Raw genomic sequence first — 12,471 nt, forward strand, 5'->3', positions numbered from 1 at the left:
AGTGCAGTCTGACGCAGGAATGCTATAGCATCAACTCAGATGTCTCTGGCAGTGTTGTAGTGGGTGACGCGATTTTTCCAAAATTATGACCAAGTCTTTTTTTGTTTTAGTTTTTTTTGTTGTTGTTTTGTTTTTTTTTTTCATTTTGGCAGCACGGCTTGTGGGATATCAGTTTCCCAACCAGGGATTGAACCCTGGGTCACAGCAGTGAAAGCGCTGAATCTAAACCACTAGGCCACCAGGGAAATCCCCTGACCAACTCTTAAAAAACTTATCAATAAGACAAGGTAGGAATACTTTTGGCTTGTTCTAAAACAGGCAAAGAAGGCCAGAATGGCTGGAGCTGTGTGGGGTGGGATGAAGATACAAGATCAGATCATAGAGGGAACACAGATCCAATCATGAGGACCTGTGGGCTAAATGTGTTCAACACTGGCTGAGAATTCACAAAAAACAGTCCCTTGTCCAGGGCGACACAAGTGGACTACATTTCCCACCTGCCCTTGCAGCTAGGTGTGATCACGTGACTCAGTTCTGGCCAGTGGAACTCCAGCAAAAGTAATAAGGACAGTGAGCAAAAGCCAGGCCTGGAGGCTGACTCCAAGGTGTCTGGAGCTTCAACCCACGCCCGCTCCCCGCCCCCCAGAAAAGTCTAGTAGGGACTTCCCTGGCGGTCCAGTGGTTAAGACTCCAGCGCGTCCACTGCAGGGGGCGTAGGTCCCATCCCTGGTCGGAGAACTAAAATCCCGCATGCCACGCGGCGCAGCCAAAAAAATTAAAATTAAAATTAAAAAAAGAAAAGACTTTTAACCGATATTCTTATTTTTTTGTAATGAGCCTAACTTGCTGGTTAGATTAAAATGCTATTTTCTTTTTTCTTTTAACTTAAAAAAATATTTATTTATTTACTTACTTTGGCTGTGCAGGGTCTCTGAGGCAGCACGCAGGGATAGTTGCAGCATGTGGGATCTATTTCCCGACCAGGGATCGAACCCGGGCTCCCTGAATTGGGAGTGAGGAGTCTTACCCATTGGACCACCAGGAAGTCCCCTAAATGCTATTTTCTAATGCTGCATAAATGCAGTATGTACACAATTGAGCCCAAATAAAATTACCGTTTACGTTTTCAGCAAATGGTGAACAAGCTCATGAAGACAGTTGAAATGTAATTTATGATTATGTAAATTAAGCGACCTTCAGGACACTAATACGTAGATAAAGGAGACTTTCATTATTGCGAATCAATGTCATGAACCTTGAAAATTGTATACAATTGTCACAAACATTCCTTAAAAAGTAAAAAAAAAAAAAAAAAAAAAAAGGACAATCTCCAAAAAGAAAGAAAGAAAAGAAGAATCTAGTAACTCTTTATCCAGTCGAATCTTGAGGCTTGATTGTTCTGGGTCTGGAGAAAGGTGTCAGGCCTGAGACTTACCTCGAAGGCTCCTGGTCTGGTGTTGGAGGTCGACCCAGTTACAAATCACTATTTGACAGAATAGGGGTGATCCAGGTCTCATTTGCTGAGTGTGTTCGGAAGACATCTCTCAGCTACCTTAGGCAGGGGGCAGTCAGAGAGGACTAACTTACCTGACTTCTTTGTGTCGCCATTTCAGGCAATGGGAAACACAGGGACAAAAGCAGGGAGGCTTGAAAGAGACCCATGTGTTCCAGGATTTCAGCTCAAGAAACCAGGGAGGGAGGTAAAGTTTAAAAATTAAATTTTTTTCAAAAAAAATTGCTGCCTTGGGGAAGGTGCTTAACAAATACTTGTTGGATCTCAGTAAATTAAGTTGAATTAAGAGACTGGTTCATAACTACAAGAAAGTTGATGAAATATTATTGTCAATGTAAAAATGATCCATGTAGAGTCAACCATTTTTGTAGCGTGTATACTAATTTTTAAAAACATTTTCGGGAAATTTATGTGGAAAAACAAATGAAACTGTATTATCAGAATTCACGTAAAATAGACTGATCGGAAAATATTTTTTCCCTTACTGAACAGAGAATAATCACAAGGCTTTACATTTCTACCTGTTACGAGTATAATTCCTAGAGTTTGACTAAATCATAAACTAGAACTCTTTGAAGAAAAAAAAAGAAAAAGAAAAGACTCTGATGAGGGGGCGGGTCGGGGAAAGAGCAGATCTTGTCTGAGAAAATAGGCCCACACAACCACCGTGTGAGCATTTACGGATTTGCAGGCAGGACCTTTCAGAAACCACTTAATCTTAGAGAGTAAGAATTGGGACCGGGGACTTCCCTGGTGGTCCAGTGGGTAAGACTCCTTGCTTCCACTGCAGGGGGCACGGGTTCGATCCCTGGTCGGGGAACTGAGATCCAGCATGCCGCGCAGCACGGCCAAAAAAAAAAAAAATTGGGGCCGGAAGATGCAAAAGCCAGGTTGGGGTGGGGGGACTCTGAGGTGTCAAGACTGAGTATTCTGGGCTTCACTGGTGGCGCAGTGGTTGAGAATCCGCCTGCCAATGCAGGGGTTCACGGGTTCAAGCCCTGGTCTGGGACAACTACTGAAGCCCGCGCGCATAGAGCCTGCGCTCCGCAACAAGAGAAGCCCGCGCACCGCAACAAAGAGTAGCCCCCGGTAGCTGCAACTAGAGAAAGCCCGCGCGAAGCAACGAAGACTCAACGCAGCCAAAAATAAATAAATAAATACAATTTAAAAGAAAAGAAAAGAAAAAGACTGAGTATTCCAACTGCTGAGACAGAGGAGGGGGAGATGTGGGGAGAGTTACTGTAGAGAAACTGGCCCTCCATCTGCTGTGTTAGGGAAATCCCTCAGCGCAACGAGTGCTCAAAGTGGGTTGTTAAAAATATTTATTGACCCTTTGCAAGATGCCAGGCGCTGTCCTAGGTGCTGAGGACAGAGTGGCAAGTGAAACAGACCAAGATCCCTGACGTTCTGGAGATCAGATTCTAATGGGGAAACAAATGTTAAAGATAATAAGTAAATCACCAGTATAGAAAGTATCACTGGGACTTCCCTGGTGGCGCAGTGGTTGAGAGTCCGCCTGCCAATGCAGGGGACACAGGTTTGAGCCCTGGTCCGAGAAGACCCCACATGCCGTGGAGCAACTAAGCCCGTGTGCCACAACTACTGAGCCTGCACTCTAGAGCCCACGAGCCACAACTACTGAGCCCGCGGGCCACAACTACTGAAGACCGCATGCCCAGAGCCCGAGCTCCTCAACAAGAGAAGCCACCGCAATGAGAAGCCTGCGCACCACAACGAAAAGTAGCCCCTGCTCGCAGCAACTAGAGAAAGCCTGCGCGCAGCAATGAAGACCAAACGCAGCCAAAAATAAATAAATTTATTAATTAAAAAGTATCACTGGGCTTCCCTGGTGGCACAGTGGTTGAGAGTCCGCCTGCCGATGCAGGGGACACGGGTTCGTGCCCCGGTCCGGGAAGATCCCACATACCATGGAGCGGCTGGGTCCATGAGCCATGCCGCTGAGCCTGCGCGTCCGGAGCCTGTGCTCCACAACGGGAGAGGCCACAACAGTGAGAGGCCTGTGTACCGCAAAAAAAAAAAAAAAAGTATCACTGATTCTAAGAAGCACGTGGTTTACTACTGATGACATTAATTATGTCGTGTTAATTTCAGTTAATGAAATGTTAGAAGATGTCAAGTGCTATGGGGAAAAAATAGATACAGGTAAAGGAGATTGGAAATTCCGGGGGAGGATGGTTGACATATTCAATAGGGTAAACAGGGTAGACTTCACTAAGAAGGTGACATTTAAGCAAAGATTTGAAGGAGGGGAAGTGAGTAAGGTTTTCTGGAGGGGAAACACTTGGACAGAACAGCCTGTGCAAAGGCCCTGAGGCAGGAGTATGTCTGGGATGTTTGAGGCACAGCCAAGAGTGAAGGAGGGGGAGTGAGAAGAGATGATGTCAGGGAGGGGACGCGGCCTAATCATATAGGGCCTTTCAATTCTGTAATGCCTTTGGTACCTCTGATCCTTTGATCCTACCCTTTTTTTCCTGTTTCCCTTATCTCTCATGTCCTCCCTTCCTTAGGCTGCATAGATTCTGTGGTCAACCACCATAATCGTGCCGTTGCACAAACAACATTAATGCCCTTACTCTTTCTCCCTCAGTCATACTTGCCTGGCAAAACCCCAACTCTGGTTAAAATGAACTCACTGCCTCTGTGTGCCTGCTCTCACCCAGCTGAGCTTGTGAGTGGACACACTTCAGATGTGTGACAGCAAACACTCAGAACCAAACTGCAAGGCTGTCACAGTTTTCTTCTCCAGTCCCTAAGAAATCATTTTCTCACCTTCTTTCTCTAAACCTCTAGAAGCCCTCGCCCTTTTCGTTCTCACTTCTTCTTTTGCTGAAAAAACTAGAAGCAGTCAGAAAGAAACGTCCCCATGCTTGCCTTGGGGACACTACTAGCTCACCTTCAGAGGTACACTGCTGTCCCTCCCATGACCATGTTTGGACAATCTGTAAGAGGCCAACCCCTCCACATAGGCACTGAATCCCTTCTCCTCTCCCTATTCAAAACGTTCCCTCTTGCAATGTTTCCTTCTCTCTCTTGCATCATTCTTTGTACAATGCTTAAGCCTTTGTTCCTTTAGGATTCCTCTTCACTGAATGCCCACACTTCCCCGCGGTGCTGCTGAGGATGCTTCCTGAAAATTGCGGGTCCTAGGCCCTCCCTCTTTGCAACTTCACCCTAAAGATCACTTTCCTCCAGCATCTACCTAAGGGACTTTCCTGCTACAACATCCTAAAGGAAACCCAAGTTCAAGAGGTGGGGCCCCAACCATTTTGAAAGCGGACCTTCTGGCCTTACTGAAGCCTTCAGATGACAGCAGCCTCAGCTGACATCTGTCTGCAACCCTATGAGCCAGAACTGCATGGTCAAGCTACTTACAAATTTTTAACGCAGAAAGCCCCCCCCCAAATAATAATAAATGATTATTTCTGCCTTAAATCACTCAGTTTGGGGGTGATTTTTACACAGCATTAACTAACTAGTACACTCTCCCAAGTTTGCTTTCCTCTAGGTCTACCCAGTCCTTGTAAATGGAAATAACATTAACACAGTTGTAATCATGTAAATGAATTGCTTTCCCGGCAGATTCTTGGGCTCTGTCTCAGGCCTCTGGAATCAGAATCTCTGAGGGTGGTACCCAGAAATCTAGGGCACGTTTAAACTGGGTTTTTGGGTGCTCCTAAATATTTGAGAAACTTAATTATGGAAAAGGGGGCAGACAGAGAGACACTGCAAATTATTTTTATGCTTTTTCAATGGTGGTAGGGCTATGGACTTTTTGTGTGTTTCAGTATTTTCCAAATAAAACAATAGGAATCAGGGGTCCTGACACTTTGGCAGTCCCACTTAATATGGGGCAGAAGACGTCTGGTCTGACCCTCTCTTCCTTCCCCCAGACCTTTCACAAACGTCCCGCCCATACATTTGTTTGCCTCAGAAAACTCTTGTGGTTAATGAGAAAAAATGAAGTGAAAGTTATAAGTAAAGAATGGGTAAGGGAGGGGCACAGGAGACTCCACCACCACCGAAGTCGGGAGTGAGGCACGCCAATACTTCCGGCGACCCTCCCAAAATATTTGGCACATTCCTCCCAAAATACCACCCATCACTCCCACATCACCCACCAAGAAACTCCGTGTCTTAGTCACCTCTCAAACCTGGAAGTAGGCAGTGAACAGGGCGCAGTCTCGGGGAAAGAAAACGGAGCCGCAGGACGCCTGGGTCCACACGGGTCCCCAGAGATGTCTCCACCACCGCTTCAACCCCAAAGCCTCCAGCTCCTTCCGGCCCAATGGGACCAAGTTTGCCATTCAATACTGAACTGGCCGCCTAGAAGGCATCCTGAGTGAGGACAAGCTGACTGTGCGTGACCTTGGCCCCGGGAAGGCTTGAGCCTGGGAGAAGCCCACCTCTAAGATTATCTGGTCTAGGGAGGGGCTTGAAGAGGCGGGGCCTCCAGGGTAAACGGACGGGGCTTTTGAATTGCGAGGCAGGGCTTCCTGGGGACGAGGGCGGGGCTTCCCAGACAGGGGTGGGCCTTCTCAAGTTACAAGGCAAAGCTTCCTAGGCAGTTGGAGTCGTTTACAGATGTCCCCAGACCTGGGATTCATGCCTTGGTTTGGGAGACTTCAGAGACATGTAGGTAATGTCCTCCCGGAAGTAACTTACTCCATTTGAATCTACCCCAGATTGGGGGACTCACAGGTGCATCGGTGATTTTTGGGGAGGCCCTGTGGGAGCCCAGCCTGGTCTTCACATTTGCCCACTTCGATGGGATATTGGGCCTCGGTTTTCCCGCTCTGGCTGTGGGAGGAGTTCGGCCCCCGCTGGATAGACTGGTGGACCAGGGGCTTCTGGATAAGCCTGTCTCCTCCTTCTACCTCAACAGGGAATGGCGGAGGGTCTACCTTCCTCTGAGTCCTAGCCCCAAGAAGGAAGTTCTGCCCTCCTTCAGGAAGTCACCGCCCCAATATAAGAAACACATGAACCCTATTCATAAGTTCCACTCACTAAGCAACCCCTTAAGACCCACTAAGGAAACTCACCATCACTTAAAACGTTCCATGTTTCAAACTCAAACCAGGAAATTCCATGCCCTACCCCATCAAATACTGAATTTAAGAACCCCATCTTCACCGTAAAGAAATCCCAATTCCATTGGAGAACACATGTCAGAAGTCAGGAATTGCCCATTTTAATCTAATAAGTTACATTTACCTTTTAGGAAGCTTAAAACTTATGTTTAGAAAGCCCAAGCTGTTATCCAGGCAGTCTCCAGGCAGGAAATTCTGTGCCCCTTCAGTTATCCGGACGTCCAACCCAGGAAGTCCCACCCACCTCTTTTTTTTTTTTTTTTGGCTGCAACTTTTGCCCCCTGCAGTGGAAGGGCGGAGTCCTAACCACTGGACAGCCAGGGAATCCCCCCCCCCCAACCTCTTAGTAGATCCTGACCTTCCACACTTCCAGGAAGTGCCGCCCCCACCCCCCGCCTTCCTATCACTTTCAGCCAACTGAGGAAGTCTAATTCCCCGGAAGTTCTAGACATGCAGTTCAGAAAGTCTCGTCATCCACTCGCGGAGACTGATTCCTCACAATCACGCCTACCAAGGCCAATTCAGAAACCTCAATGCTCCACTCCCCCCAAAAGTTCTACCTTCTACAGTCAAATCAAGAAGTCCTATGCCCACTTCAGGAAGCTCCCAAGACCCTAAAATCCTAACCTCCACCAAGAAAAGCCCCATTTCTCTTCACTTCTTGCCTTGCTTCCAGTCCCAACATCAAGGCTCTGCCTGCATCCCACTATCCCACCTAGAACCCAGACACCACCCCATTGGCAGAAGTCCCTCCCTTGGCCACTCCTGCGGCTGGCAGGAGAAATGCCCACGACACCTACAGCTGTCTGCCTCTGCAGGAACCCTGAGGCAGCTGATGGTGGAGAGCTGGTCCTGGGTGGCTCGGACCCAGCACACTACATCCCACCCCTCACCTTTGTGTTAGTCACGATCCCTGCCTACTGGCAGATCCACATGGAGCGGTGAGGAACCTGGCCTCCTAGGTCTGGGAGGAGTGGGCTAGAGCCTAAAATCCAGTGTCCTGGTGTGAAGGGAGCCGAGGACCCAGACTCCTAGGTCTGATGGAGGAGGGATTGTGGGCCGGGACTCCTGGCTCTGCAGGAGGAGGGGGCTGGGGGTCTGGCCTCCTAGGATGCTGGCTCTAATGACTGCCTCCTTCTGCTTCACAGTGTGGAGGTTGGCACAGGGCTTACTCTTTGTGCCCGGGGCTGTGCTGCCATTCTGGACACAGGCACGTCTCTCATCACGGGACCCACTGAGGAGATCCGGGCCCTGCAGGCAGCCACTGGGGGAGTCCCCCTGCTAATGGGGGAGGTGAGGACCTGGTGTCTGGTGGGTGTGCGCTGGGGAGGCTAATAGGGATTTAATGGTGGACATTGGGCAGGATGCTCTGGCCTGCGGGTGGGAATCGCATGGCTAAGAGGTATGCACGGGCTGAAAACACTCGACCTTGTGAGTGACAGGCCAGGGGTTAGTGAGGGGAAGCGAGGACACCTCCCAAGTGTCTAAGTGACTCCGGGGACAGGACAGGATGAGAGTGAGTAAACTTATAATTAGTATAAGACTAATTACATACACATATAGGCCCAGTATGGCCCGTGGGCCACCAGTTTTTGATTTTCAATTAGAGGAAAAGAGGTTTTGATCAAATGGGAGCCTAGGGGAAGTGGCAACAACTATATAGGAGTGAGGGAAAAGCCAATAAGGCTACAGAAGACAGTAGAGCCTGACCACACAAGGTCCTGAATACCTAGCTGCTCAAAACGGACATTTCCCTGTTGCGCTGGGAGTCATGGAAAGAATTTGAGCAAAGAAGGACTCCCTCGTCTCTACTTGCTCCTCTTTTCCCTCAGTACCTCATCCAGTGCTCGAAAATCCCAACGCTCCCTCCAGTCTCCTTCCTCCTTGGCGGGGTCTGGTTTAACCTCACGGCCCAGGACTCATCCAGGTAGGTGGCAGTCACAATGACCCGTCAGTGACGGGTTGAGAGGGTGGGGCTGGGAGTGAGACATCACTAGGGCCAAGCAGGAACCACATAAACATTTCTAGTGCCCACGGTAGTGGGCGGGGCGAAGCTCTGGCTCGTAGGAAGAAGGAACACCGGTGGGCGTGACACGACACCTGTGATCCGTCTTGTCGCCCTCTAGATTCCTCGTGGTGGCGTCTGTCTCTGCTTGTCTGGCTTCCAGGCTCTGGACATGCCTCCGCCCGCAGGGCCCCTCTGCGGGGCGATGTCTTCTTGGGCAGCTACGTGGCCGTCTTCGACCGTGGCGACAGGAAAAGCGGGGCGCGAGTGGGGCTTGGGCGCGCTCGAGCTCGTGGAGCAGGACGGTGAAAGCGTGGGCTTGCGCAGGCGCAGTTCTCCGGTTGAGGCCCTGGTTATGCGCATGCGCATCCCCCGATACTCAGTAAAAATCTATTTCTATTAAACTTACCTGGGTCTCTTCCTTTTTTTTTTTTTTTTTTTTTTTTTGCGGTACGCGGGCCTCTCACTGTTGTGGCCTCTCCCGTTGCGGAGCACAGGCTCCGGACGCGCAAGCTCAGCCGCCATGGCTCACGGGGCGTAGCCGCTCCGCGGCATGTGGGATCTTCCCTGACCGGGGCACGAACCCGTGTCCCCTGCATCGGCAGGCGGACTCTCAACCACTGCGCCACCAGGGAAGCCCCCCTTTTTTTTTTAAGCGCGTGATTTTTTTCAGAAAAAAGTGTCCGGCTCTCTGGAGTTGAGAAAGAAAGGAAGGAGAAAGGTATCATTCCTCTCCAAGGCGCACACTGGTGCGAGGGTCCTATACTACGAAGCCCATGAAGCCTCTCGCCTACACTGCCTCTCCTCAAATGCACTCGACGCCGCGGAGCATCACGGACGTTGTAGTCTAGGCGGTGTTCACGTCCTAACGGGGGCGGGCGCAGCCACAACACGCGTGGGAGGCAACAGGTCGCGACGGCAGCGACAGGTGGCAGTGGGGGGTGGCTGAAATCGTAAAGGATTTTCCAACCCTTGTTCTAAGGGGAGGAGATACCATTCCCGCACACTTAATCTCCTGTTCTTCTCTACCCTTGGGATTCCCCGGGTTGGGGGGAGCTGGGCTGCCCCTCCTCCGGCGATGATGTCACTACCCTCCTCCGCAGCCTCTCGCTGCCCAGAGCTGCGGGGCTGGGTCACCCCTCCCCCATCGCTAATCCCGGATTCCCCCATCCCCGCCCCGCCTCGACTTGGGGTGAGTACGGGGGAGGGGGAGAAGGCACAGGGTCCGGGGGCGGTAAGACAGCCCAAATCCCAGTTTTGGAGGCGGGGGACTCGGGAGAGGAGGACTCAAAGGTTACGGCGGAGAGGTAATTGGAGGGTCTCGAGGGACCAAGGATCGTAGGCAGAGTCCCCACATTTTCAGCTTTAGTGCCTGGAAGATCGTCTTTCCTGGATTTAGAACTGATAGGAATGGGCGCGGAGGAACAAGGAAGGGGTCTTGGAAGTCAGGAAGGGGAAGACCCTTCCCCAATTCCAGGGCTTTGGGGAATGGGGGAGGGAGAGTTAGGAGGCGGCGCCAAGGATGACTGAGGTGAGAGTCTGGGGCTTTCAGGAATTTTGTGCCTTGAAGGCCTGAGAAGGGATAGACTGGGAAGGAGGAGGGATGGGGAAAGGGTCTGAAGACGCGAACAGACATTGGCCTCCCCTCCCCTGGTGTCCGTCGCTAAAAATCGAGTCCACGTCCCTCTGGCCTGTTTGCCGAGCTGGGTGTCCCATAACCCAAGCCCTCATTATGCCTCCAGAAGCCTCCCCTATGGGTGGAGAATTCAGGCTCACAAATCCCCGCATACCCTGGTGGGGCCTGGAGAGGGCCATGTGGGAGTGACGGCACCCAAATTTCCCAGGGCCTGATGGAGTCTGGATCATCCTTGACCGAGCCTCTTCCCCCAATCCCACGGTCTTTAATCCCGAGTCTCATTCCCTATTCTCCCCTCTTCCAGCCTCCTCGCTCCCCCCACCCCATCCCTGCCTTCCCCACTTCCCTCTGCCCCAGCCCGCACCTGCCTGGCTGCTATCAAAGGCTGAAGAGAAAAGTAGAGTTGGGTAGGGTGGGGGGAGGGTATAAGGGAGGATGGCTGACTTAGGTCCTTACCCTAGCCCTTACTCCCAGCTCCTAGTGCCTACCCAACGCCGGCCCCAGCATCCACCCCCACGCCCCACCTGCCTAGAAGCCTCACTCAACCCAAGACCATTCCCTCACCTCAGGATTCACTGCTTCTGCCTGGGGATACACCAGAATCCGGGGCAGAGCAGAGTAGGAAGCCCCGATGTCTTTTCTCTACCCTCCTGGGTCCCACGGGGGCTTGAGGACTGCCTGAGAACAGTGGATCAGGGGGCAGTGGGGGGAGTTGAGGTAAACTACCTCCCTGGTCCGCAGGACGGGCCCCACTTCTGCAACTCTCTGCAGTGACGCAGCCTCGAGTCCTGGCCAGGTTGAGGATTAGAGACGGTGATGCGGTGAGAGCCTGAGAGAAAGGGACAGAAATCCAGAGGGAGGGACAGAGACTGAAGGACAGCAGGACAGAGCCCCAAAGAAGTGGGGACAGAGACCCAGAAAAAGGGGGACAGGGATTCAGAAAGGGGTGAAAGAGGCACGGGGTGGGGGTGGGGGATAGAGGCCCAGGGAAGGGAAAGAAAGAAAAAGGACAGAAAGAGAAAAAGCAGTGACAGAGGGGGAAAAGAGACGGAGGAGGGGAAAAAGACACGGGGAAGGAGGTAGTAAAAGAACAAGAGCTAGGGGGACGGAGACCCAGATGGATGGGCAGAGACCAGAGAGAGGAGGGAGCCTGGGATGCCCTGGGATGGCGGGGTGGGGGGGGGAGTGGAGGACAGAGACACAAAGAGGAGGGACAGAGACTGGAGGGAACAGAGACCCAGAGAGAGGCAAATCCGAGAAAAAGGTCCAGAGGTCAAGATGAGACTGGGGGTGGGGAGATCGAGACACAGTCAGGGGAGAGGAGACAGAGGCTTAGAGAGAAGAGGGGCAAGACTCAGAAGGAGGGGGACAGATACAGAGAACAATGGGACAGAGAACCAGAGGGAGCGCAGAGTAAGGAGGGGCCAGAGCCTCAGAGGAGTAAGGGCAGAGACAGGGGGACAAATATTCAGAAAAGGGTAGAAAAAGAGACACTAAGAGACACAGAAGCGGGAGTCGGGGTGGAGAGGGAGGCGATACCAACCAGCCGCCGTACCTGCAGAGGGAGGAGGCGGGCTGGGAGCAGTGCAGACCTGGGACGCCCGCAGCCCCTGACCCACCCACTTCCCTCCCACAGGCACAGACTCCTGCCGCCGCAGCCCCAGCCGCAGCCGCTGGCCCCGCCCCAGCCCCCGCGCCTGCGCTCTACCACCCGGGGTCCAGTCCAGCCCAGGGGGCGGGGCCTGACAGGCTCCGGGGCCGTCCGCCTAGTTCTGGCCCCGCCCACCATTGGCCCCGCCCCAACTTTCTGCCCTCCCACCAGGACTCTCTGAAACCTAATCCCGCCCAATTTCCTATTGGCCCCGCCTATTGCCTCAGCCTAGACTTTGTTTCCCGGCCTTTTGGTTTCTCCCCTCCGCCTCTCTTAAGACCTCTCTTAAGACTCTCCTTACCAGTTCTCATCCATCCTTTGGTTCTGCTGGCTGCAGTCCGCCGTTATCTAGACCTCGCCCACTTTCCCTCACCTCGTTCCCCCTTCTAAGGCCCTACTGACCCTTAGAACTATCTCCCAGGTTTTCTGGCCCCCAAGACTTCCCGTTCTAGGTCCCACCGCTCCGTCCATCCCGGTAGCTTTGTACTCTGCAGGTCTCACCTTTTCCTTAGCCATTCTCTACACTCTTAGCCTGCCCCGCCCCCACCTAGCCTGGTT

General features: G+C 52.0%; 1 protein-coding gene across 1 annotated transcript; it reads left to right on the forward strand.

Annotated features, from left to right (window-relative positions):
* Window positions 1-4,460: 4,460 nt before the first annotated feature.
* Window positions 4,461-8,935, forward strand: NAPSA (napsin A aspartic peptidase; the record flags this gene model as incomplete). Its single annotated transcript, XM_082676774.1, is given in 9 exon segments — window positions 4,461-4,475; window positions 5,768-5,845; window positions 5,849-5,890; window positions 6,217-6,422; window positions 7,440-7,562; window positions 7,770-7,914; window positions 8,454-8,549; window positions 8,748-8,823; window positions 8,826-8,935. Coding segments are annotated over 9 exon segments (891 nt in total).
* Window positions 8,936-12,471: the final 3,536 nt, after the last annotated feature.

The sequence above is a fragment of the Grampus griseus genome, assembly GCF_964374135.1.
Source record: "Grampus griseus genome assembly, chromosome: 19".
NCBI lineage: Eukaryota > Metazoa > Chordata > Mammalia > Artiodactyla > Delphinidae > Grampus > Grampus griseus.